The 26145-nt window shown below is 46.0% G+C and overlaps 1 protein-coding gene across 5 annotated transcripts in view; it reads right to left on the bottom strand.

Annotated features, from left to right (window-relative positions):
- CASK (peripheral plasma membrane protein CASK) overlaps nucleotides 1–23863 on the bottom strand; it is a 756819-nt gene extending 732956 nt beyond the window's left edge. For 3 of the 5 annotated variants that reach the window (XM_084595365.1, XM_084595366.1, XM_084595363.1), the window contains exon 1: nucleotides 23037–23863. In XM_084595365.1, coding sequence (XP_084451491.1) covers nucleotides 23037–23095 — 59 coding nt within the window. In that variant the 5' untranslated portion in view covers nucleotides 23096–23863. The remainder of the gene's footprint in view (nucleotides 1–23036) is intronic. The other 2 variants (XM_084595367.1, XM_084595364.1) reach the window with 1 other exon arrangement.
- Nucleotides 23864–26145: the final 2282 nt, after the last annotated feature.

The raw sequence follows: 26145 nt of genomic DNA on the forward strand, positions 1-26145 counted from the left end.
GGGTCATTAGTTTCGATTAACAACAGTGCGAAACTCTTGCTTTTCAAAAAAAAAAAAAAAAAAAGACCAAGGGAAAGCAATTATAACCATGAGATTGGTGGCTTCCCGAGAAGTAATAAGTGCGGGTACATGAAGATAGCCGACATAGAGGAAACAGGCGGTGTAAGGGTGGTGTTGAACGGTTATGTGTATTGAGATTCGGTCAAACTGCAGTCTGTCTCGTCACCGCAGACGCATATAAATAAGAAGGAAAATACGTATTATTCGCTATCTGTCCCTCGGAATAAAAATGAAAAGAACCATGACAGGGAAAACAATTTTACGCCCCTGATAAGCAGCCACGTTTAATTATTTTGGGTAATTAATTATGAGTGTCTTCATGGACGCTTATACGGACAACGGAAGAAATGCGGAAAAACGACAAAAAATATAATACAAAGTGAAATACAAAAAAAATCCGATAGAGCGCCTGCTAGAGGCACGTCCGTTTTCACAATTCATACACATTAATCGTGGCGTTATTTTTCGTTAATAGCTTCGCAATGACGTTTAGTGCTTGTCGCATCCTTCCTCGAAGAACTTGGCAATAGTTCACGAACAGTCGCCTCCATGGGCAATCTGTGAAGGTAGAAAAAAAATATTAGCACAGGTTAAACACGGGTAATCAAGTTTGACGAGAGATATAGCTCTGTCTTTCTTGGTTATACTAATACCATGTGTTCACGTGACGCCATCACGCGTCTATCACTTTATATCTGAGATAATTGAAAATCAATGATTTTTCAAGGTGAAAGGCCATGGCCAGAGGTCATGATCATGTGGTTAGTTAGCTTACCATAGCATAACACACTTTGCGAGCCTTGCGCCAGACACGCTGTCTCCTTGGCACGGCTTTAAGGTCACCCGGACGAAAGCAAGCGATTCATGGGTTTGTACCTGGAGGAGTAGAGATACCGCTGCAAGATATTTAGGTAGGAAAATTTTGCTTACATCTGTTTTATACGGGTCGCGTTCCTGGCCTGTGACCCTGACTGAGGCGAATCCCACGGGCACGCGAGATCCTTCAAAGACATATCGCCTTTGACTGAATGGAATGTTGCCTTCAAATCAGCCGTACTAAATATGTTCTCTTCCCAGCTTAACAGCACCTCCTATTCTCCAAATACCTTCTAATGGGACCTCTCGCTGTATATTCTTGTAAGTTTTTTTTTTTTTTCTTTTGAAAATAAACTTTCAACTTCAACTTCAACCGCGCGCTCTTACATTTACGACAGCAAACGACTCCTTCGTTGTATTGTCAATATCGGAAAATATGAAGACATCAGCAGACGACGGAATGGAGAAGAATAGTAGATGAAGGTCATAAGAGAAGGTGCGTGCAGAGAGAAAAGTAGCTAGAAGGAGAAGTGAGAAAAATAAAACAGCTCAACAGAGCCGAGCCCGCAATAAACTCTAATGGGTCTATTGTACTTAGGGGGGAAATCAATCAAGCGACCGGCGCTAAATTCTGCGCCAGCTAGCTCCGGGGAATCGACGGTGCCAAAACAATGTCCGGAGCAAAGGGCCGCCATGAAGTGGTGGTCAAAAGGGGCTGCGTGCGTATTCTGGACGAGACGGGCGGGGGCGTCGTTCGCAGCAGGCGCCGAAAGCGCTTCGCCAAAGCGAGCGTCCAGGCTAATGGCTCGTGCAAGAGCAGCCACCAAAACTGCTACACCCCAGCTCCTAACGCTCGCTAGCGGTGCCTTCATTTAAACTTTTTTCTATACTTAAACGAAATGACCGAGGCACCAACGTAATTAGTCTGGGGCGGTTTGAGCTTAGCCGCGATATGCTCGCGCCCCAAACAAGCGCGCTAAATATCAGTTTGCTCTCGCCTGGGCTCAAATATTACTTTTTTTTTTTTTTCTGTCACTCCCTCGTACGAACTTTGTAAGGGCGCTCTTTCAGAAGAGCGTCGCCCGCATTCCTGAAAGACGCGCCGGGCACGTACACATTGCGTTGGGATAAAGGAGCGCGCGCGTTACCAGCGGTCGTCGCTGCAACTTTCTCGCGTGAGAGCTCGCCACAGAATTATTTTCCCTGAAAGGAATGCCCGCAGACAAAGGAGACAAGAAAAGAGAGTGAGAGAGGCGCAGTGGGAGAGGGGCAAGCTTACAACCGCCTCCTTGCTCCATCCCTCTGGAGAAGAAGAAACACTCATTTGCGAAGCAGGAGACTGCCCGGCAAGAAGCTGCTCAGCAAATCAGAACGAAATACATATATATAGAGAGAGAGAGAAAAAAAAAAAAAACGAACAGTGCACACATATACGCGTTGGGATGAACATAGGCTCACGACAAAATACTCAAACAGCGGCGGCATATAAACACACGCCGACATCGGACAACGGGCGTCAGAGAAGAAAGACTAAAGGAATTGAGGAGGAGAATATTCGTGCAACAAACGAAAGAGAGTGCTTACAACGCGAAAGGATAAAAGAAGACAAGCACGAACCACCGAAGGTTGGGTAAGGAGAAAAAAAAATTAAAGCGGGTTGCTAGTAAACAGGGAAACAGTGAATGTGGAGAGGGAGAGGCAAGCGGCGCTACAAAATCTGCAGCGCGCCAGCGAGCGCGACACGGCAACAACGGAGCGGGAAGATGAGCGCCTGCAGCAGGGAAGCGGTTGAGCAGTAATGAGGGAGGAGACGGGCGCCTCAGTGCAGGCAGGCGACGACGACGGACAACAGCAGCAGCAGCAACAGCAGCAGCTATCACGGCTTCCGCAGGCGCTGCATGCAGTGTCGGCGCGAACAGCAGCAGGCCCCGCGCGAGCGCGGAGGAAAATAATTAATGTCGTACAAGCACGTTTCAGCGGCGAGGCGGGCGCGTTGCCGCGGTGCCTCTCACTCTCCCGTCGGACAATCCGCTTAGTCCAGGCGACGACCAGGACGAAGAGCAGCGATTTCTAGCTCTTTCATTCACTATGCACGCACCACTCGTCGTCGAGCGGCGAGGCCTCCATGCGGGCTACAGACGTGCGACGAGCACTGCAACATTTATGAAAACTGCATGCGCACAACCACGCACTTATCGAAGTTAATGCTTCTGTGTGGCTGGCTATGTGCTCTTGTTTGAATGTGGTCATTTCGTTCAAGCGACCACCATTGTTTGCGTACATTTCGCCTTCAATCTCGCGAGTTTTCGATGGTGTTCCTTGTTTCCTATATGACACGGTCATAGCGAAACGGCGAACGACACAGAAGAAAGGCCAGGCAGCGCGCTTGACTGCATTACGGAAAGCAGGGACGAGTTAGTTGTTATAGCTGAAGTAAGAGCCGCCACCTTCCAGAGACAAGCATGCAAAATGATAGACATGCCATCTACCTTCCGATCTTTCAGAGTTTCGCAATAATTTTTTTTAAGGCGAAAGCCTTCTATGACCCATTAGCCCAGAAACCGGTAAACCACAGGGATGCCTCTGACGGGTGGTATTGTATGTCCAGTTAGTATATGAACTTCGGGTATGGAGGTGGCCGTGTCACCACCCGGAGTAATGATCGTGGGGAGGACAGTACAGTTCAGAAACACAGAGAGGAAACGCCTTTTCGGCTGACGTGAGTGTGGACACCTGCCACAACTAATTGAACCAAAAGGAAAGCATCAGAAGCCCCCAATCGAGGCAAACACGGCGTCACTGAGAGTGCCGTCATAAACCCACCTGCTTACAACCCCCTATCACAACAGACTAAATCGGTTATTGCGAATCTATTAGAATCCTATTAGGAGGGAAACTGCATTCGTCGAACAGCACGAAAAACGCGAGCATGAGCTATGTCAATCGGCATGACTGAGCAGTGATTGGACGGCGGCTTTTGTGACGTCAAAAGACCACGTGTCATGGCCGAATTTGCAGGGGCTACCAACTTGCGCCGGACATTTGATATTGGTGTAACCCTCGGAGATTCTCAGAGATGCTACTCTTAGGTCACTGCAAGCAAGTTCGAACAGCTTGGTCCAATACTATCGGGGACAAAATTTTGGGGACCATGCGAACTGCAACCAAAGAGCATAACTTTCGTATCAGCCTGTAGTCTCGAGCCATCTCCGTCGATGTGAAAGTTGGATTTTAATTATTTCATGTTTGCGGGAGAAATATGGTAATAATTCGTTTGCGCCGTGGTTACAGTCCACAATCGACATATGTGAGGTCCAGATACTTGTTTCCCTATACCTGTACGTAGCTCCTGCAAACGTCACGGTCTTCCTCACTATCACGCCTCTTGTAGCTGGTAGTTCGTAGCTGACATGACCACTGACTGGTATGCCGTAGTATGACTCAGCACTTTACGAAAGACTTAGTAATATAAGGTCCAGAGTTTGTACAAACATTACGCCTACTCACGACTCAGTCAATATGCAACGCTGCATGACTGATGTAACGCCTCGCCGGGGTGGCGCAGTGGTTACAGAGCTCGACTACTGTTCCCAAGGATGCGGGATCGAATTCCGACCTCGGCGGCCGCTTTTCGATGGAGGCGAAAAGCAAGGCGCCCGTGTGCTGTGCGATGTCAGTGCACGTAAAGAACCCCAGGTGGTCGAAATTTCCGTAGTCCTCCACAACGGCGTCTCTCATAGCCCGAGCCGCTTTAGGACGTTAAAACCCCGCAAACCAAACTTTATAAAGTAACGTAATGTTTGACCTCCTCACACGCAAGCAGTCTTGTCTGTGAGCAACTGAAAAAAAAAAAAAAAAAGTGCCGCAGTCACTGTTTTCGCTACGTGGAAAAGTTCCGCATGACGCATCCAAAATGTTATTGTAGGAAACTTTGAGTGCACGGGGCGTAAAATTCTTGGTCAGTTCCAATCGTTCATCGGTTCAGGCGACTGTTCCGCTTCTGTGTAGGAGCCAGAATCAATTTGCCAATATCTAGACGGAAAACTTCCTTGCTCATCCTAGACAGAAGTAACGACGACTGATCCGATGTTACTACATTCGTCGAAAGCAAAATTCAGTTTCGTTTCTTCCAACCAGTTTCGTTTCTTCCAAAAGATATCACTGGCGTTAACTCAGATTCCGACAGTGCGGAACAGGGAAAATATATAGATTATTTCTACAAGAATTGTAAGAGAACGAACCATATATAGACCAGACAAATTCAAACTAGCGTGCAGTTGCATATGCCCATTCTATCCTCTTCTCTCTGGCCTCGCTTTAAGACCCAGCCATTATTATTATTTTTTAAACCTTCATAGCAGGAATACGAGACGTGATTAGGAGAGGCGTGATCATTCATACTGACAGTGGCACTATGCTCTCATTTACGTTCGACTGCAAGCCTCCCATCAGGAGAGAGAGAGAGAGAGAGAGAGGGGGGCAGAAGGCACGACACGTACTCGACACGCAGCTTACAAACGATGCAAACCTGCACGAACATACATAGGATTAAACTGTATAAAAAGAAAAGCGCGACTGGTAAACTGTACGGCGCAACTAACCAGTGGCGTAACCCGAGTGCTTTCTTTTCTCGTTTTTTCTTATGTAGATTTGTGTCTCGTCTGTCCTCGAGGGCAGCACTAAACGAGAAGAACATGCGTGTCTTTTCTACGTTGGTCTTCAGCAACTTTCCTCCCTTCCACCATCTCCCTGAGCGAAAGAAAAAAAAAGAAAAAAGCGAAAACTCGTTAAAAAAAGAAGCTTCCGGTGGCTTCGCCTCAAGCACGTTGCGCATATACGCTGTCCGCTTCCAATGTTTGCATCACTGGAAAAACAAGGACTGTGGGCGCGGCACACCTCGCTCCTCTCAATAAGTGTGCGCCCATGCGCGCAGTTTTTATCTGCTGCGTCGTTGCATGCCTGACTCGCGATAAGCATCAATGTGGAGAGTTTGCTGGCGCCACGAGACGTGCTCTACATCACGTACTGCGCGCGCTACTCGTACAACAGAGCCGCGCCTCGTAGACACTGGCAGAGATGCAGTGAGCGCTGGACGTCGCGTTCACGGTGCACACAGTGCACAACAGCAACAGCCGAAACTATAACATGCTCCCGTGTTGTGTTCCTGATGACAGGGTGGGCGCACTGAACCAGGAGGCGGCGAAAGCGTACAGAAGGTTTGAACATTGTACAAACCTGATCCAAACAGCGTAGCCGGTCACCGTTAATCCTTGCCAACATGTCGCAAGCCCATTCGACTGGGATGACTGATGGTGAAACTCGAAGCGCGTTTTATTTCTTTATGCCGTTAACGGAACACGAGGAACTACAAAGAACGCTGTCTATCACGTCTTTTTTCGTGCTTTTTTTTTTATCGATGAAAAGCATAACTTGTATAACTAAGTAGGCCTATCTCACTAACTTTGCCGTCTTGTAAAACTGCTGGAGCACATTAGACATAAGCACATAATGGTATTTCTTGAAAACATATTTATTTATTTCATAAATACGGCCGACTGCCCTTTGGCGGTCAAGGCAGGAGTGCACAAAGTTAAAACAAAAATTACAAAGCAGTAACAACAAAACAACAGCAACAAAGGGCAAATACAGTTCAGTTAAGTCGTTCAGTCGTGTCCGACTCTTCGTGACTCTATGGACCATGTCACGCCACGCTTTCCGGTCTCTCACTTCTTCCTAGCATCACATAACTTCATCTGCAGTGCCTCGAGGATGCCATCTAACCATCGCGCTCGCTGCCTACCCCTTCTCCGGCGACCCTCAACCTTTCCCAACATCAAATCTTTCTCCGGCGACGAGGACATAAATAGAATAAGAAAAACGGGAAGCAAAAAAAAAAAAAGAAAAAAAAAAAAAAACAGGCAAATCATCCGACGTCATCCAGACTGAATCAACAGAATAAGAACAAAGAAACCGAAATACAACGTTCAACGCGGTTTCAGACAATTGGGTTTAGCACAATAACACAACTGATAAGATTCGAGATAGTACCTCGCCGTAAACTTCTAAAAAAGCTACAATTGATTATAACTAACGCTCGTCTAGTTGAATGGATTTCTATCTTCTCACCAGAGGTGGGCAACCTCATGAGGTTTCGACCTCATGAGGTCGACCTCAACCTCAAAATGACCTCAAACTCACGGAGTGAGGTGAGGTTGAGGTGAGGTCGGTGACAGCTCAAAATTTTTTGAGTGAGGTCACAAAATTGGACCTCAACCTCACGCGTGAGTTTGAGGTTGAGTGAGGTCGTCATTGTGTGAGGTCGAAATTGTGAGGTCCAGGCTTTTTGCTGTTGCCGCGGGTTTCTTCGAAGAGCGCCCCTTTTGACGCGGAGCTCGAGCGTACTGCCGCGGTGTGCCCGCCGGCTCTCGGTGTTTGGTTACCCCCCGTTCGGACGACCGGATGCCGCAACCCCCGCCCAGCTTTCGACATTCCACCGTAATGTCCGCAGCCCGAGGACGCTTCCCTCTGGTCTTCTTGGAAGGAGATATATTTTTTTTTTACTTCACGAACTCCTCATGCCCCCCCCCCCCCCCCCTTGTTTCCTCTGACTTGTTTGTGCCGGTGCTTGCCGCAGGCTCAAACACCCAGGAGCTCGCAAAGCATATAACTCACGTTGACCTGCGGTGCTTTTGTCGGATGCCGCAAAGAAACTAAAAAGCGAAGCAAATTGTCTTTGCGCACACGGCGCGGAGCAGAACTGTGTCTTGTGCATGCCCGTTTCCAGGCGCTAACGTCACAGCTGCTGCCTTACATTCGAAAAAGGACCCCGCTGTACATTACACGGAAACTTAACAGAAAATGGTGCAGCGAAACTGTTAGAGGACGTGATACTGACAGATAAAAAAGAGGAAAACATGAACAAACCAGGAAAACCGGCACAATACCATCTGAGCATTTTATCGAAGTTCGAATTGTACGTCATCGTTCTGTATTCCGGTCCTGTAAATTTATATTCTTGTATTCTCCAAAACAACCTCTCTTTGGTCTTGTGCTGCTTGTTCCTTCTAACAGATTCACAGGTGGCCCCGAACAACTGCAATGGGATGAAGGTGCTAGCGTTCCGTATATAACCAATATAGCGGTAAAACATGCAAGAGGATGAAACGGACGGCACAGTTTATAAGACGCAGTGGTATACAGGAATGAAGCCTGCACATGTTAACTATTTGCCGAGATAGAAGAGACAAAAAAAAATATATGGGGCTTGCATACAGTGAAGCCCAATAAAAAAATGATTTCGCTCCGCTAAGGCCCCTTGTTTCTCTCTCAAATTCTAGTGAAATCAAGCAATGCGGGAGAAAGGAGGAGAGTAAGGGATTCTTAACTTCATAATATCAGGTTTCTCTTGAAATCTCTTATTCAGGCGCAGAAAAAAAAAAGAGAGAAGCGTTCTCCTACAGGTTTTTATGAGCTAGAAAGTACTGAGATGGTTTCCGGCTCGACATTTTGGTGTCTAGACGGACGAATTGGTGTAGCGAACTGAGCGTGTCTCTTTTGTGCTCCCGTCTGCTCCAGACGGACAAATCAATCGGGTGAAAATTTTTGTGGCCAGATGTCGGAATAATTTTTTCAGACATTTGTCTTTTTCTTTAAAAATCAATTTAGATATACGTGAATGAAGCCAATTACATGCTAGCACTGAGGAATGCAGTACTAAGTCGATGTCTCAAACCTTCTATACGCTCTGGGAAGCGCAGTTCTCTTCTGTTTTTAGTGTGCGACATTTGTTATTACTTTCGTCAACATGGTATTTCTTCATATATATTTTCTTGTATGTCAATTAAGTTCGTACACTGCCGAAAAGAGAACAGGCTTCTTCCCTCACATTAGGCTCTTTCTTTGGCATCTTTTCAGAGGCCCATAGCACAACCCTCCTTTCCACTTACCGGCGCGGTCATTTAGTTTTTCTCTTTTTGCAAGTATTGAAAAGCGTGATGCAGTCTCTGGAAGCGGAGCTGACACACATACCCCACTGCCTTTGGTGTGTATTGGTGACAGTTCGGCATTCACTGCATGAGCAAAACCAGATGCCATGGAGACGGACGGCGAAGGGAGGAGCGCGTGCACAGCAGGGGGCGCGGTCCCTCCGGGCTGCTTGCTCGCCTCCTTTATGTTGTTCTTGTCTTTATATTACGTTTAGGTGCTGTAACTACACGACACTAACGGGGAAACGGTTTCTCTAGATTCACGTACGGCGCATGCGGCGAAGCAGCTTCGGAGACACCACCGTGCAATTTATTAGTTTAATCTTCAAATGCAAACAGGTGAATACTAGAAAGAAGCTCGTCTCAGAATTGTTGGCGAAATGGCATCCAGTATTCAGTTCAGACGTACAAGTATTTATATCATAGTGTTTTTTTTTTTTTTTTTTTTTTTTTTTTTTAGGCGGGTGGGAGTTTGACATTTTGCTCCCGAAATTTGACGGGTGAGTCGATGTTCGCGACAGCAAAGTGGTTCACGTTTAACCCTTTTTCCTAGCAGTTCCGACCCTTGTAATTTTTTAATGAAGCGTGGTGTTCGAAGAAGCAATTTCGCCAATTCTTGCAATACGCCACGGGATCACAGAATTATAAACAAACGTCTAGGAGTGGCCGGTTGGGACCTCATAAGATAAACAGCATTCCTCTTGGAATTTTTCTGAAGGTTTATTCGGCGTTGGCCGAGTTTTATGATTATTTGGTGTTTTGCTGTCTTTTCCTCTTTTGTTTGTTTTGTTGGGGATTTAGTCTTCACAAGTCGTTTCATGAGGGGCTATTATGGAAAATTTGTGCCCCGTTAATATGACATCCGTTAATATGGAGGACCCGAATTTTGGACAGTTTTCTGGGGCGAAGATTTTTCAATATATTTATGCCTGGTTAATATAGAAACTCGCTCTCTGAACAATGGACAGGGGATGAATGCACACAGCCTATTCGGCCCATGTATTTTTGTCTCGTTAATATGGACATCGTTTGAAAAAAAACAGGGAAGTCCGAACGCAAGTTAAAGAAGGGTGCGCAGGCCGGGAACCTATGCGACAGCCGATACGGTCGGATGCCTGAACGAGTCCTCTGGAGTTGGAAAGAACCAAAGCGGGCGTGTCGTCGTTTTAGGAGGGGAGGGGGGGGGGGGGGGGGGGGGGCAAGAGCGGAAAGCAAGGGAGGAGGAGGAGGAGGAGAAAAGGAGGGTGGATGGCAGGGATCGTACACAGCAAACCGAGGGTCAGCTAACTAAGAAAGATCCCAAAAGGAGGGAACCGGGAGATTTCTGGGTGCAGCGGCAGCGCCGCAACTAAAGGCCGCAGTCGGGAAAATAGCAACATGTGGTCGCAATAAATTCTGCTGAACGTGAACAGAAGAGAGGCCGGTAAAAGCGTAAGAAAGAAATAATAAGAAGAAAGACAAGCGCCAAAATTGGGGGTGGGAACTGAAGTTTTTCTATCCCAGAACACAGTGTGTTCCATGAAGCCGTTAACGCTTTTCGGTCAGGGTTAAGACACACTCACGAAGTAGACGACAAAAGAAAGGCGACGAGCACGCAACCAGGACCGGGCGTTCCATCCTGGAGGCCCTTCCTTCTCATGCTCCTGGTTTTCGTCACTGTTGCGCTGCCGAACTACCACATTTTGCAACACAGCGATCCGAATGTCGGCTTCGCATTGAGTCAACGATGCGGCCTTGACAAGGTCTGAGCTCTTCGTAGTCGGCTAGCCGTCGTTCTAAAATGTACTTCAGCTTGCAGTGTTTGTTTCGGAACACATACAAACGGCACTGGAAAGGGCTGTTTGATAGCCCTCTGTATAGTAGCCTGCCAACTTGACTCCCTCACTTCCTTACAGAAACAGTACAAGGCAAGAAAGAGAATCAGACGAACGGAAAGTCAGGGAGGTTAACTAGGGAAAAAGAGTGCAAAGAAGCAGGAGCCTGTAACCCTCAACTTTAGTCTGACTTTTGGCATGGCGGGAGTTAAACGCAAAACAATGCAGCTGAACTTAGGCGCGAAGCGGGAAATCTGTGAATACAAGCGGCAAAAGCCATCTCAGTCAATCCGAGCCATGAAAGACTGGACCCAAGTTCAACTATAGCCTCAGCCTCGCCAGGTCGACGGTATACCATCTATATATACTACAGGACTCCGATAAATGACTCAACGTCGGCATCGCAGCGAAAGCTACAGTGCGACAGCGCCAAGCACAGTTCGAAGAAATGGAGTCAGCCTTGTTAATGTGGTTCGGAAATGTGTACGCGAATGGTGCTGTCGTGAGCGACGAAAGGCTTCAAAAGAAGGCTCGCTGCCTCGGCAACATTATGAGTGCTTCTTCTCCTCCGTCTTGATAGGTTTTACCTGTGATGACTTACAGAATTTTTGTTCAGTAAAACAGGGGGATGTTTATTGAGAAATATTATTCTACGCTCTGTCTAGGCGTTACTGACCTCAGCTACTCAAGAGGATGGCTGACAAGATTTAAGAACAGACATGACATTTCGGGTCGACGGATCTATGGAGAGGAGGGTAGCATCGACATCTCGGCTGTGTTTATATACCCAAATTAATTAAAACAGCAGCCATTAATCATAAATTTTTCTCAATTATATACTTTTCGTTTTTATTCATGACTCGTTATTATGGATGATTCGCTTTATGGACAGCTTTGGTCGGAAACCAAATCGTTCGTACTAACGAGGCACGAATGTATTCCTATTTTTTCCTAATTTAATGTATTCTGTCGCAAAACAATGTACAGTGTATTAAAAAAAAAAGCTCGGCAATCATCAATCGTTTTTTTTCGAATTAAGAAAAAGAGCAAGGATGGAAGCTTGGGCGACTTGGTGTCGGTTTTCTTGCCTCATAGCGCTAAACAGACAGGGACACAGCCAGACATACTGGACGGGCGATAAAAAAAAGCGCCCATCCCGTGTGTCTCGCTGTGTCCCTGTCTGTTTAGCGCTATGTGGCAAGAAAAGAAAAAGAGCATATCGTCATTGTTGTAGTCGTCACTAGGGTCAACAGCATTTGGCTTGTAAAAACTGGCTTGTTTTATTTCTAATACGAATCTTATTCACGTGGGTCAGATGGGATAAACTCTTTGTATTGCATTATGGGCCTATGCGTAGTAACGTTGTACCCATACAGGCCTTAGATTGAAACCGACCACAAAAGGGTAGGCGAGGAGGGGGAGAGGATTGCCACTTTAGTGCAGAGTTGGACATGTAGTGTCCGGAGTTTTTCTGCTTTTATCCGGGATATTAATTGTTGTATAAAATTAGGAGTAAAATACAGCCTTCATACGACAAAATTCTGGTTAGCCTATATACCCTAGGATTACCGAGAAATGTATATTAGCTTTAAGTTGCGGTTTAATTTAATGATTCTTTTGTTTTTTGAGGTCAAGGGCCCGACCTCAACCTCACATTTTGAGTTTGAGGTGAGGTTGAGTGAGGTCGCCAATGGTCACCTGAAAAGTGAGGTGAGGTCGCCTGGGAGACCTCAACCTCAATTGATGAGGTTGAGGTTGAGTGAGGTCGCCAAATATTTTTTGAGTTTGAGGTGAGGTCGAGGTTTTTGAGGTCAAATGCCCACCTCTGCTTCTCACAACGTTCACAGTTCGTTTCCTTTAACAACGCCGAATCACCTGCCATATAGACGCAACTTCTGCTGTTCCCCAAGACTCATGTTATCAGCCCTCTACTCTCTTTACTTTACATAAATGCCCTTCTGTGCAATATCAAATCTCAGATACGCATCTAAGCCGATGACTGCGTCTTGTATTGTCCCATTAACAACCATCAGGACCACAGCCACCTTGCTGATTCCTTTTCGAGGTTCGGTGCTTGATGCGACAAGTGGCAGATGAGTTTAAACTTCTAGAAATCTGTTTTCATCATTTTCACTAATAAACAGTGCCCTAGTGCTCAATAAAAGGGTCTTCAGTAAACACAGTTTCCCAATTTAAGTACCTCGGAATAACTTTTACGTATAACATGTCATGGTCTGAACAGTGTGACTTAATCTGCGGCAAAGCCTTGTAAAAGCTTCGTTATCTCTACGCCGTACGTTGTCTCAAGCACACGAAGAAACAAAGCTCCCCTTGTATAAATATGTCGTCCACCCACTACTTGAATATGCGTCCGTGGTCTAAAGCCCGAACTCGGCAAATGAAATGAGGAAACTTGAGGCTGTGCAGATCGAGGCAAGCAGTTCGCACCATCCTTCGCGATATGACCGCAATATTTACCCCTCTTGCACACTTTCCTCAGTAGATTTACCTCATCTCTTAGAACGTCATCGCGCTCATGCCTTAAAGTTTTACATTGCATTATTGATTCTTACTGTCGTATTTCACATAATATTTACCTAAAGTTTGCCCAACCAACCTCATCAAAAAGTTACCATCCGCTATACATTACACCTTTCTACGCACGGGCTAACTTAGTTTTTTTCCCCTCGAACAATATCTGATTGGAACTCGCTTCTGACAGCACCCGTGAACTCCTGAAATAATTTCTGAACCGCATCGGAATTAGCGTACTGTACGACTCTACGCGCGTGATCGCTTTTGCACGTGCAGCATTTGTTTTTTTTTATTATTTCCTCTTTAGTGTTGCATTACATATAGTTAGCGCTCCATACCGTTTGCGCTGTTTCCGCCCCCTCCTGCTACAGTCCATACAAAAAGGCTGCGGTATGTGAAAATAAATAAATAAATATGAAATTGTTGCCTCAAGACCAATCAAGCCAACAGGGGAACAATGATGTGATCCTTGTGTATAGGTCGGACAGGATGCTGGGCTGTCTGGCAAGAGTCCTGGCGCTGCCAGGCATGCCGGACGCTGCAGTTGGTTTCTGTGCCGGACAGTCGGCCCGCAGGAAGCCGCTTTTTTGCCGTTATTGACCATCGTAGAAACGGCACATACCCATGATAGGGGGCTCGCCAGGTTTTGGTGTAGAACCCCCCCCCCCCCCCCCCACACACACACAAAAAAAAAAAAAAAAAAGGTGGAATAGACCGTCGATGTCAGCTTGTTTCTCGTCCCGTGTTTTTCATATAAACGCTGGAAAGACTATACCTCGCCTGGCGAGTGCCCTCTTGCTCGTAATTAATTGGTGAAAGCAAAAGAAATGCGTCCTGAGACGTCATAATTACGCCCAAAGTCTAAAGAAAAGACCGCACGCAGACTGCCTAGAATTGGGCGCCTCGGGAATTATCGTATTCTGTGTGGGCAGCTTGACGAACTCTTAATCACCGATACTCAACGCCAGACATAGAGGCGCGCAGTGTGCTTAGCGGATACATAAGCTAGCAAGCTCCACAGTTATTTGTAACATAAGAAACCGAGTGCTAATGCAGAGTTCCGAAACTGACTTTAAGAGGGAAACGGGCTCTACGTGTAACAGCAATCGAAAGCATCTGCTTTTCCATTATGAAATATAAATATGGACTGCGAGGTATACACGATCCCAATAACGATCGATACCCTCAAACGGGTCGCCAGTCTTCGTCTGCGAATACGTGTGTAACTTTCCCACAGTGACGTATTAAACCCAACGCGAACTCTTTGCGGCCGGTCTGCAAAAAGCAACTAGTCTTGTATGTATCTGTGAGACGTCGTCACGAGCAGCGTCGCAATGAGCACTCTTGCAACCGCAGCTGAATATGGGCCAGTGCCCGCTGAAGGTGTCGGTAATCGAAATAAAAGTGACAGCAGCGGCACTCCGTAACGTATCCTTTTTAATTTCACCTTCGCCTTATTCAATGCAGTAAGAGAAAAAAGAAGAGAAAATATTTTAAATAACTGCCACACAACGTCTACGAAATATGCTACTATAGCGTGCACATTCCGCAAACTCGAAAACGGTGCGCGCAGATAACTGAGAGAAATAGCGCGTTGAGCGCGCTTCATATACAGTCTTTGTCAAAAGTTTGGAGCCCAGGGGGTTTGCTTCTGAGTCAGACCATGTGGCTCATAATAATGCATTCCCAGGTTTCCAAACTTGCTGAAGGCAATGAGATTTTTTCGTCATACCCTTTCCAATGGCTAGGACTTCCACGATTGCTAAAGAAGCCGGGATATACGGCTTAAAAGCAAACCCTCTGGCTTTAAACTTTTGACGAAGGCTTTACCGTAACTATGTAAGTTAGCCGACTGAGTATCTTTTAAAACCATTTACATGAGTTTATATAATATGCCTTATCGCAAGCTTGCGTACAAAAAAAAAAAAAAGAAAAAAAAAGAGTATCTTTTAAAGCATGTCATACGCACACCCTTCTGCAGAATGAAAACGGAAAGAAAGCAAGACATATGTAAGAGATTCAGTTGTACATACAAACTAGCTCGAATGTCAGTTTTACTTCAAAACATATACACATACACAGGCATGTGCCCTAGGTATATGGTAAGCGGTGAAACGAGACGCGCGGTGTGCAAAGCGATAGTTCCCGACTTTCGCCGATCATGCTCGCATGCTGAGTGACGCGAACGCGCGGCGCAGTGCGTCAGCTATGCAAACCAGCACTTCCTGTTTAGGCTCTGGGCTATACACAACACCCACCTCATACACGGTTTCAGTCAGCGCAGCCAGCGACATGCAAAGCAGCACGTGCGTAAGCCTGCGCGGAGTTTGCTACGAAAGCACAGACATCCACCGCATTGGCATTGCACGCAGGTGCGCCTTCTGGGCTTCGCGCGCGTGCGAACAACGATCGGGCTCGATGTGCGCTCCATTTCCGCCTTGCGGCGGAACAGCACTTCCGGTTCATTATCAAGCTACCTTCTTTCTGGCCGGTGTTATATATGCACACACACGCGCGGATGATGGCGTTGCTGTATCAAACACGCTGTACAACACCGACGCGGGGCAGGAAACCGCGACAGGACTCGCTTCTGGGAACTTTTGAATCCGAAACATTACAGCCACACTGATACGGAAATAACGCCGTTGTTTTCCGCCCCGATGTTAACACAGAGCGTTGTCATAACAACGCATCGAGTTTGATCATTTCCTCATCAGCATTTTGAAAAGCTTGTCTGCGAGCGGCGGTGAAATTAAGCTTCGTTACTGCGTGTCCGACAGCCGAGAATTGATACAGAATTAATACTCGCGTTGTTAAAATGAAGTTAGCAGTCACATGCATAGTGAGCACGTTCATGTATACAAATGGTGTATAAAAAGTCGGCACGTATACAAATTATCCAGTAAAATTGAATTTATCCCTTGTGTCCAAAACATACTAACCATCCTCACTGCCCCAGGTCTTATTCTTAGCCGAGCTATTTGAGAGTTAGCTCATGCACGGCCCGTCAGAGGTGGTAGAAAAATCGACTGTCTATATATGCTTTCCGCACTCTTCACGGCTCCAGTCGATTTGTTAGATAGCGCGGCGGTGGATGAGCATCAGGAAAACAAATAGCAACTCCATTTCAAAAGCAATTGTGATAACGGGCTTGGTTGCCCTATAGATTTAGTCACAGCTTGCTGCATTCATTTGCTACGATTGGCCTCTCGCTAATCACCTTTGAATGATCGTTTTTTTCAAGTTACTCCCAATCACAGGAGTACGAATAGCGACTTAGCACTGAACCCGAAACCCATAATCTCGTAACTATATGAGCGCAGTTAATATCGGGCTATTGCATATACAGATTTTTCTCGCGCACTGCGAACCGCGAGTTAGGAGGGTATATCGTTTAAAAACGATACACCCTCCTCACTCTGAGACATAATGGTTAATTTTCATCTGGAATTCATCGCAATTGATATCGCCGAGCACTCAGGGGTCGCCAGCATGATTCAATTGAGACCAATGAAGAGCTACAATTTATTTATTTATTGCAAGTACCCATAGCGCCCATGAGGCATTATCGTAGGGGGAATATAACTATATACAATAACATATGCAAAGAAGATATTGGGAAACATGTCAGCAAGGTAGAACAACACATTTAAAGAAGACTAAATGAATTCACAAGTAGTATCAGTGTAACAACATGCATCGGTACACCGCTAGTAAACGCACGAGACTTGGAAGAAATACATTAGATCATCAACTCAACAGCACTTTGGAAATCAGGTGCACAAACTACATCATTCGGAAGCTTATTCCAGTCCAAAATTATGCTAGGGGAAAACGAATACTTGAACAAATTAATGCCGCATTGATAACTCTTAATCTTTTTCGTGTTGTCTAGTCTCTCCGAAATGTAATATGGCTGATCTATATAAGTGCTTTTATTAATACCGGTGCAATCATTGTAAATGCTGCGCAAGAACTTCAGTCTGCAGATTTTTCTTCGGGTTTTACCAATCCAATTCGGGTTGCCAAAGTCTTCCACCCAATACGTTCGCGCAGTTCTGAGCTCTTTATATGAAAATTACACTTCACAGTCGCAAACCTTGCAGCGCGTTTCTGTGCCCTTTCTAACTTGTCAATGAGTGCACCGGTGAAAGGGTTCCATGCTACACAAGCATATTCTACTGGCCTGATATTTGTTAAATATAACGCTACTTTTAGTACCTGGGGAGAGCTTTTAAAATTACGCTGAAAGAAATACAAAATACGAGAAGCTTTGGCGGTTATCATGTCTACGTGGGCTGTCCAGTCTAAGGATGCTGTGAGCGTAACACCAAGACATAACACCAAGACAGACACCAAGAGCATAACACCAAGATAGAGGGACAAGGGGTCTCAAGAGGTTAAACTTATCTATAGCTTGGACAGTGTCATGGTTTAAGAGGTATGATTCAAGATTTTTTTTTTTTTTTGCAAATTGCACATGAAAACACTTAGATACATTCAATGACATGCCCCACACTGAGCACCAGTCACAAACTCTGTCAAGGTCAGCCTGTAATACGCACAAGTCATCAAGGCACGCGACAGGGGAATACAAAACGCAATCGCCAGCACACAGTCTGACAGTGGATCTGAGGCCAACCATTGATGACTATGAGGAACAGTAACGGTCCGAGCACAGAACCCTGTGGCACTCCAGATAAAACATCCACAGGCGAGGACGACATATAGCATTTATTACAACCTGCTGCTGGCGTGCGCTTAAATTAATAATAATAATAATAATAATAATAATAATAATAATAATAATAATAATAATAATAATAATAATAATAATAATAATAATAATAATAATAATAATAATAATAATAATAATAATAATAATAATAATAATAATAATAATCTTTTCATTACAATGTAATAAATAAATAATGTCCGAACTTGATTTACATAAAAACAAGCAAAACAAGAAATAAGCTATTGCGTAGTACATAAAGAAAACGATGAAGAGGCAATGAGTAATAAATTATCTTAACGTTAAACTAAATTATGTCTTGATTAATCGCCCTCCTATATTCCATGATAATGTAAATGTGCAAATCGAAAGCTTAGAATATATATATATCCATTCTTATTTTGTATTTCCCTTTTTCTTGTTTGGTTTCCGCAGTTCTCCGGAGGTTCCGTGGTTTTACGTCATGCATACACAGTAGGGAAAAGAAGTAACCTATTAAGATTATAACCATTTCATCTGAAATGTAACTGATTTCTGTCGTCAGCTACAGCTCTCCAAAATTAACTGAACCATTTTGGAATGAGTAATTGATTTAATATTAGCATGATATTTTCCTGATCCGGTACGATTCCTTCATCTGTTTGCTGCAGTTGACACACTGCTGTTTTCACCAGGGGCCGTTTTTTTTTTTTTTTTTTCAATTTTCATGGGTATTCTTTCACACGTTTAATTGTGAAAACTAAGAAGCGACCTTGAAGACCCCGTCAGTGCACGCGCTGGACGGAAGAGCAGAGAGTAAACGAAGAACTCGCGCACCAACCCATATCGCGAAGGAAAACGGCGCGCTTCATCGTGGTTCGCGCTCTGAGGAGCACAGCTCGAGGCCAATAAACATGGAATTCGGTTCCGCGCATCATAACGGAAGTCAAATGCAGGCCGCTCAAACTTGACTTACATGTCGCCCCCCCCCCCCCCCCCTTTCCCTTATCATTTCTATCACGAGGGACCATCCCACGCTAGAACAAGTGTTGGCCACCAAATTGGAGTTCTCGAAGTATTATTACCGGTGATTACAACTTTTTTTTTTTCGAACAGAAAATAATTGCTTAATAGTACTAGATTACTAAAAAAAGAACAATCTGATTACCGAGGACGTTACCCGTTGCAAAAGCAAACACAACACTTCAAAATTCGAAGAAAACGTAATTCATTATAAGTAGCCAATCACCCACTTGCGACGGGTTACGAGCAACTCTGCATGATACATTTGATGTGCCCATGAATTGCTCTCACCATCGACTATATACTTGTAAAAATGAGCCAGAACTAGCTTCATCTAATGGTGCACTATATCTGTTTAAATAAAATGTTATGGCCGGGAGAGATGAAGAAAGAAAGAAAGAAGGAAAGAAAGAAGGAAAGAAAGAAAGAAAGAAAGAAAGAAAGAAAGAAAGAAAGAAAGAAAGAAAGAAAGAAAGAAAGAAAGAAAGAAAGAAAGAAAGAAAGAAAGAAAGAAAGAAAGAAAGAAGCGGGGTTACTCTATTCGGAGACCTGATATGCGCGATGGTTCCCGCAAAGGACGCAACCCACATATGCGCGGCTCTTACGTCACACTCCACAAGTCCGCGCCACGGAGCATGATGACCCAACTCCTGCATACGAATCACTCGATATTTCTGGCTGTATGTATGTAGTACTGACTTGGGACCTCGCAGCGTATCCCGCAAGAGTGTTCCGCAATCAGTGGAAATGCGAGAAAGAGCGGTCAAGTGAGCCGAGGAGGCGGACCGCCCAGCAGGGTGACGGCGCGGGCATCCGGAGAGCACTTTTGAGCCTGCACGCGCGTGCGAGCTATCTGTCACCAAAGTTATCGCAAACTTGCGCCCGCTTGGAAACTGAACGAAAAGTCCGGACGGGGATCTTTTTTTTTTCCTTGAGTGTATACGAGCGCTCTGTGTGCGATAAGCACGGGCCCCAGCTGGGCGCGAGTTCGAGAAGCGGGGCCACGCAAGATAATACGCATTCTAGGGCGACTGGCGTCGTACACAGGGTAGCAGTTTTGATAGTCGAGTTGCAGCAGTAAATAAGCTCCAATCGTTCAAGGAGAGGTAAAAAAAAAATAATAATACGCGCGACCGCCATTTTGGAGTGAGAATGGCGCAGCTACATATATACGACAACCTGTTCGAAGGACTGAAGCTCTACTCTTAGCTGCTTTGGCGACGAACAAAAATATTTATTGTATAAGCAGCCATGCAACTAAACGAAGGAGATGGAACCTCTTTCGAAAGTATAGCGCGTTTCGTCTAATTGAAAATGCGCCGTCTCGCGCTTGTATTTCTAACGTCATTTATACTTTTCTAAGCACATACGACATATATTTTGACAGCGCGCGCTTTGCATCTTTTACGCTTTTTATGTTCCGAAAGAAGGGCACATCTGCAGTTTTAGATGTTATTACTATGAAACAGAACATTACGCAACTAGACTTCGTAGTACTTCTTGTAACCACTGCAGAGGCAATGCGACCTGAGGCCATGCATGAGTTCAATTGAGTGACTTGAGGCCATGCATCAGCTCGGCATTTACAGCATCGACAACAATGGGAAGCGGCGATGTCGACGGCATGGAAATAGAAGCATCATCATTTGGCTCTCCAAATATATGTTCTTCAAAAAAGACTTCACCGTTCGACATGCACATCTCTGCGTATTACCGGTCTCACTCTCCACCAAGGAGGCGGCGGCTCCAAATCAGCATCTCCCAATGACAACACGACCGGCAGATGTAACACCTTAACCATTCTGTGATTGAAGGCCACTCAATATTGTCGGGTCGAGCGGACAGGGGACTTTCCATCATAATTTTCCAGAGATATGCAGGTGCGATTCTGTTCGCAAAACTTTTGCAGACTAACGATCACGCAAAGACGCAGTTGGAACGCGCATTATACGAGTTCAACAGCAAGGAACCGTATACCGCAGGAATTACAAGGAGTACAGGTCAATTCAGGTCGCTTCGAATTAGGGTGACCGAACCAAGGCTTGTCTTCTCCGAGTCAACGGCAATTGAAAATCGGTCTTCTCTTGCGCGGAAGACGACAGCAGGCTGGCGCCGCAGAGCCGTTTTTCCAGAAAGCTGCCGGTGAAATTACGAGCTAAGCACTGGAGCTCTCTGACGAGAATAGCAGCCCGCAATGTCATTTGATATCCAGAAGATGACGAAAAGATGGCCCCGGCATGATGACAGGCCGTCAACTGTTTCCGCTTCTGCGTTCCTTCTTGCAACCGATGCCTTGAAAGGGCGGTTTCGTAACGTTGAAAAGTCATTTCCCGGCAGGAACAGAGGTTTGCGACGGATGTGAGCGCTTTGATACGCTTTGCAATACTTTCGCTTTGGCTACCTATTTACCGCTGCTCGAGGAAGACTGAAGACTACAGTTCGTCGCCAACCCCATCGGACCCATGGTTAACTCTTTACTTCAAATATTTGAGACGCTTTTCATCCCCTCCCCCCCCACCATATAGATTCCAAAGAAATATTTTTCGACCTGGATATATCATGCGGGCCTTAAAAAAAAAACACGATACAACGCCAATTACATACCTTCTGCATCTAAAATTGCTTATACACTGCCAGAACATTTGGAAACACATATCAAACATATTACAATTTCGATTTATGAAATTAGTATCCTAGAGTTCATGGAAACATTTATTTTATGATGAATTCGTTGGAAGAAATCAAGAAAAAAAAAACATTTTTTAGTGGTGATATAGACATACACATATCTATATATACGTGTGTGTGTGTGTGTGTGTGTGTGTGTGTGTGTGTGTGTGTGTGTGTGTGTGTGTGTGTGTGTGTGTGTGTTGCTGCGCTCGCTATTTCATACACAAAAGCGCCCTGCTTACGGATGCTCCCGAGAGCAGAAAGTTGCGAGTCCGTAGTCTGCACAATTATTGTAAACAAGGCGCCTTAAGTGGCGACAGAAACAGTTTATCGAGAGGAAACTTAATCATCGGCCAGGCAAATCGTGAGCAGCAGACAGTAATGCGCGCCGGGGGAAAAGACGTACGGAAGTCGTGGTGGGAAGGGAGGCAGTTATCTTATTCGTGTCGGTCTTGTGGTGAAGCCCAAGACATAGGCCAGGCAGGAGATAAGGGCCTCTTTGCAAAGCAGCAAATGGCCTGGACTCGGAGGCACTTGAGAAGAGAGCTTTTTCTCATCGAGTATTGTTGCGCCGTCGTCTCCATCACCGTTACTTGTCCTCCGCAGCACACTGTAGCGTACAGCCGCGGTAAATTATGTGCACAAAAGATGTCTTGGCCTCTCCCGGCATCTCAGCGACTCTCCAAGCGATGAACCTAGTCTAAGCTCCCTGTCTAAGCGGTGTAGCCAGCGAAAAGCGATTACCTCACCGGCGCGACACGTGCGTCGGCGCAACCGGTAAGTGTAGAGTTCAGTCGGGCCGAACACATGGCGCTCACGCGGTGGAGCCATTTAAAGGGCTTAAAACAAAACCGCGTCTTCCGATGTTAATCTACCTAAAGCGTATAAAGAGGAAAATAAACAGTATTAAACGACGGAACGGGCGTCGCATTGCACGAATTTTATCACTGAATCTGCACAGTGACTACTGCGGCTTAGACACTAGACAATCAGTTGATTTTTCGAAAGAAAAGAGAATACAGCTCACATCCTCTCTCGTCTTATAATGACAGAAGCAATGCAACCTCAATTTGAAAGAAGGTTACTAGCGAGGGGACGTAAGAAATGATGACACGACCTCACTGTCGTCGCTTCACTGAGGGGGACGAGCTAATCGGCCTTGCAGAGTTTCGCGCAAGCGGATCGAGAAGTCACGCGTCTCAATTAGCCCCACGCGCGTCAAAACCGCGCCAGCGTCCGCGCCCCGCAACAGCTGTTGGCAACGAGCGAAGGATGCTGAGGAGCACGCGCTGCTCCGCCGCATCCCAGCCAAGAGAAGAAGCGCGGCGACGGCCCGAGACCAACCACCGGCGAACGCGTGCCTCCTTCGCAGAGAGCGCGCGCACGTAGTGCAGGAATCGAAAGCGCAGTCGTACTTACTTTCCGATAAACTCGTGCATCTCGTAGACGTCGTCGAAGACCACATCTTCATCGGCCATGCTTGTCGACGACGCGCTCGAGACCGAAGACCACCACACGGTATTACTAGTCGCAGAAGCGGCACTCGAGCCTGACGTCGTCTTCTCCACTCGGAGGATCACTGCAGCCGCAGCAGCGGGAGCCGGCGTGCGCTGCTGCTCTTGTTTATGCGATCACTCCGACACACTTGACACGGCGCACACCCCTTCTTCGTCTGCTCGCCGGCAGCGACGGACGATCGCCGCACAGACACGCACGCCCACGCACACACAGAGAAAAATATATACTCACGAACACCGCACGATGTGTAGGGAGAGGGAGAGTGATAAGAGGAGAACGGAAGGAGCGCTGCAGAGGGCGAGGAAAAGAGAGAGAGAGAGCGAGCGGCGCGCAAGCGCGCACACACGCACGCAGGAGGCGGCCGGCAAACACTTCTCCACTGGCCGGTCGCTACTAGGTCAGTAGGAGCCTGGCTCGGCGGCTAGGCCTAGCACCAGTGCCGGCCCATCCACTGACATATCTGTCTGTCTCTCTGGTGAGCAGTTGGCTAGCGCCGGCGTCGCGCGTAACCGTGATGCGGGCCCTAGGCGCGGACCATAGCTCGCGCGGGGGCTGACGTGCGGCGGCCAAGTGCCCTCGATCGGTGCCAGACTAGCGACACTGGCTCACCCGTGACATCAGCAGCCGGAGAGCAAGCGCACTCCGCTGCGGCCTTCGCTACCGCCGCCGATACGCCGGAGAGCTCGTCGGAGCGCCAGGATTTCTCAGCGCAGCGCCGGAGACAGCGGGTGAGCCGGAAAACGGGACTTGCGCCGAGGAGGAGGAAGTGAAAGAAGCGAAGGGTGTGCAAGAAAAATCGAAAGAGAATCGAAAGGAAAAAAGAAAAGAAAAAAAAAACTGACACGCGCGCGCATGCGCATTGGTTCTTGCATAATTCACCAGATGGCGCGAGGAGTAAGTCACTTTTATTTTGCGGCCAAAAATCGGAAACATTGGTTAAACATCGTGACGTTGCTTTTATGCAAATAGACTGACTCTTCATATCATGGAAGGTAGTTCGTTACCCCATAATATCCGGTAGTTAGGTTTTCCTGACTTAACCATCTTATTCAATGCACACCTTTAATAAGTCTACAAAGATGGTCCTAACCACCTAGCTTGATGACTCGGTAGGTCGGTAGCCTGCAACTGAGACAAAGGCAGCAAAATTAGCAGAACCGAAATACAGTGGCAGAGGGCGCGTTCGCTACTGCAACAACTCCAACTTCTTGAAAGAATAGTGAGCCACACACTAAGTGAAATGCTTTAACAGAGGTACAACTCAATTGGCTGAGTATATTCTATAAGCTCAGCCTTGAGAAGCCAATACTACTCTGGTAATTTTATTAGGATCAGACATTTAGAGGTTGCAGCACAGCTTAATAAACATGCTAGTCAATGAAAACAACAAAGGGCACATTTAGCATGTTGGGAAGTTCCCTGTATTGTTGCTCCCTGATGAGTGCATCATGATAGAAGACAATTCTCAAACAAGGAATATTTTCAGGTGCTGCTTGAATGATATTATGACACATAGTAAAACTTCGTCCATTCCTTATTCTTAATAAAATTAATCTGAACAGAATCCTCAGGGTTTTGACATTTGTTAGGCTGCAAAAGATGCTTTTACAGCAGGATTTCATAGAAATTCTCCACGAATCAAGTAAAAAGAGCTTGGACGTCTATGCTAAGCCCACCGTTTTCATGTGGCTGGCATTGTAGCCAAGCTTCTAGGATTCGTGCCCAAAGAAACGTGCCAATGCATATGTAGTTAATTATGCAATTGCTCGACAAAGAGGTGACACGAAGTTTTCCGGCTTACAAATCTCTTACCTTCAGTGGAAGCAGCATGAATGAAATCAAATCCGGGAGGTGATAATCTATGATAAAGGCAAATTTCAATTTGTCCTCAGCCTGCAGCCAAACCTCTAGAATGCGCATCCATAGGCTATCTCAAGCATTTTAGATAAATTACAAGCTTTGACCATTGCCAAATGCCATAGCAATACAGCACCATGTAGTTTTTATCAACTACAATTGTTGTCATACTTGCAGCCATACCTGTTATGAAGGCTGCTTACGAGATAAGTGAAAAAGAAAAAAGAATGCAGTACCGAAAAGACAGCTTTTTGTGCCACTGGTACAAGAAGCTATATGGTCAGTCGGCGACATAAACATCAAGCCATTATAAAATATAATGAGTGTCTTTATTTTACATATGACAGCCCAAGATAATGTACATTAGTGTGATGAGTTGTTGATGCAACATCACAGTTGTGCAATACACAGACCCAGAGAGATCAGACCTTGGACAGAGTAATACAGTCAAACCCGGATATATCAAACTCGAATGAGATCGTGAAATATTTCGAAACAACAATAAATAAGATCTGTAATCTAGAAGCAACAGCACATTGCACCCACACTAGTGACATGCTTCTCGCCATTACATGTCATTTGCCAGCCTGCTCAAAGCCACACCGAAAAGTGCTTTGGACCTAGTCGTTGCCGACCATAAAAAGTCTAAAACTGTTACCAGTACAGTGCAAGGAGATTAGTTGGTCATAGCGGTTATTATACAGTTGATTTACGCAATGCCATAGGCAGCAAAATAAGCTATGGCAGCTGCTAGGCTAGTTAGGTTGTCTTCACCACGTGACAGGGATGTGGCGTGGAAAATGAGTAAAGCAGGAGATCAATGCCAAGCCCCCCCCCCCCCCCCCCCCCCTTCCCCCCCCCCCCCGTTCATCTTGTCTCGCGATTTTATAGCGATAGCGCAGCCAGCGGTTGGCCAATGCTGCACACTAAATGTGATGAAAATGCAGAAGCGCCACAGTTCGGTACATCGACTAAGCAGTAGAATTGCAGTTTGATGTTCGGGGCAACTGTCCAATACGTCTACACACAGGATCTTCAAGGGGCTTATCTGTGCATTCAATACATCTAATAATTCGAAATATTAGGGTTTGATATATCCGAGCTAAACTGTAACAAGGCTCGAGAAAAATCGGGCAATATTTTGAGCTTATGA

This window comes from Amblyomma maculatum, chromosome 2 (assembly GCF_055883805.1).
Source record: "Amblyomma maculatum isolate TAMU_Amacu chromosome 2, ASM5588380v1, whole genome shotgun sequence".
Classification (NCBI taxonomy): Eukaryota; Metazoa; Arthropoda; class Arachnida; order Ixodida; family Ixodidae; genus Amblyomma; species Amblyomma maculatum.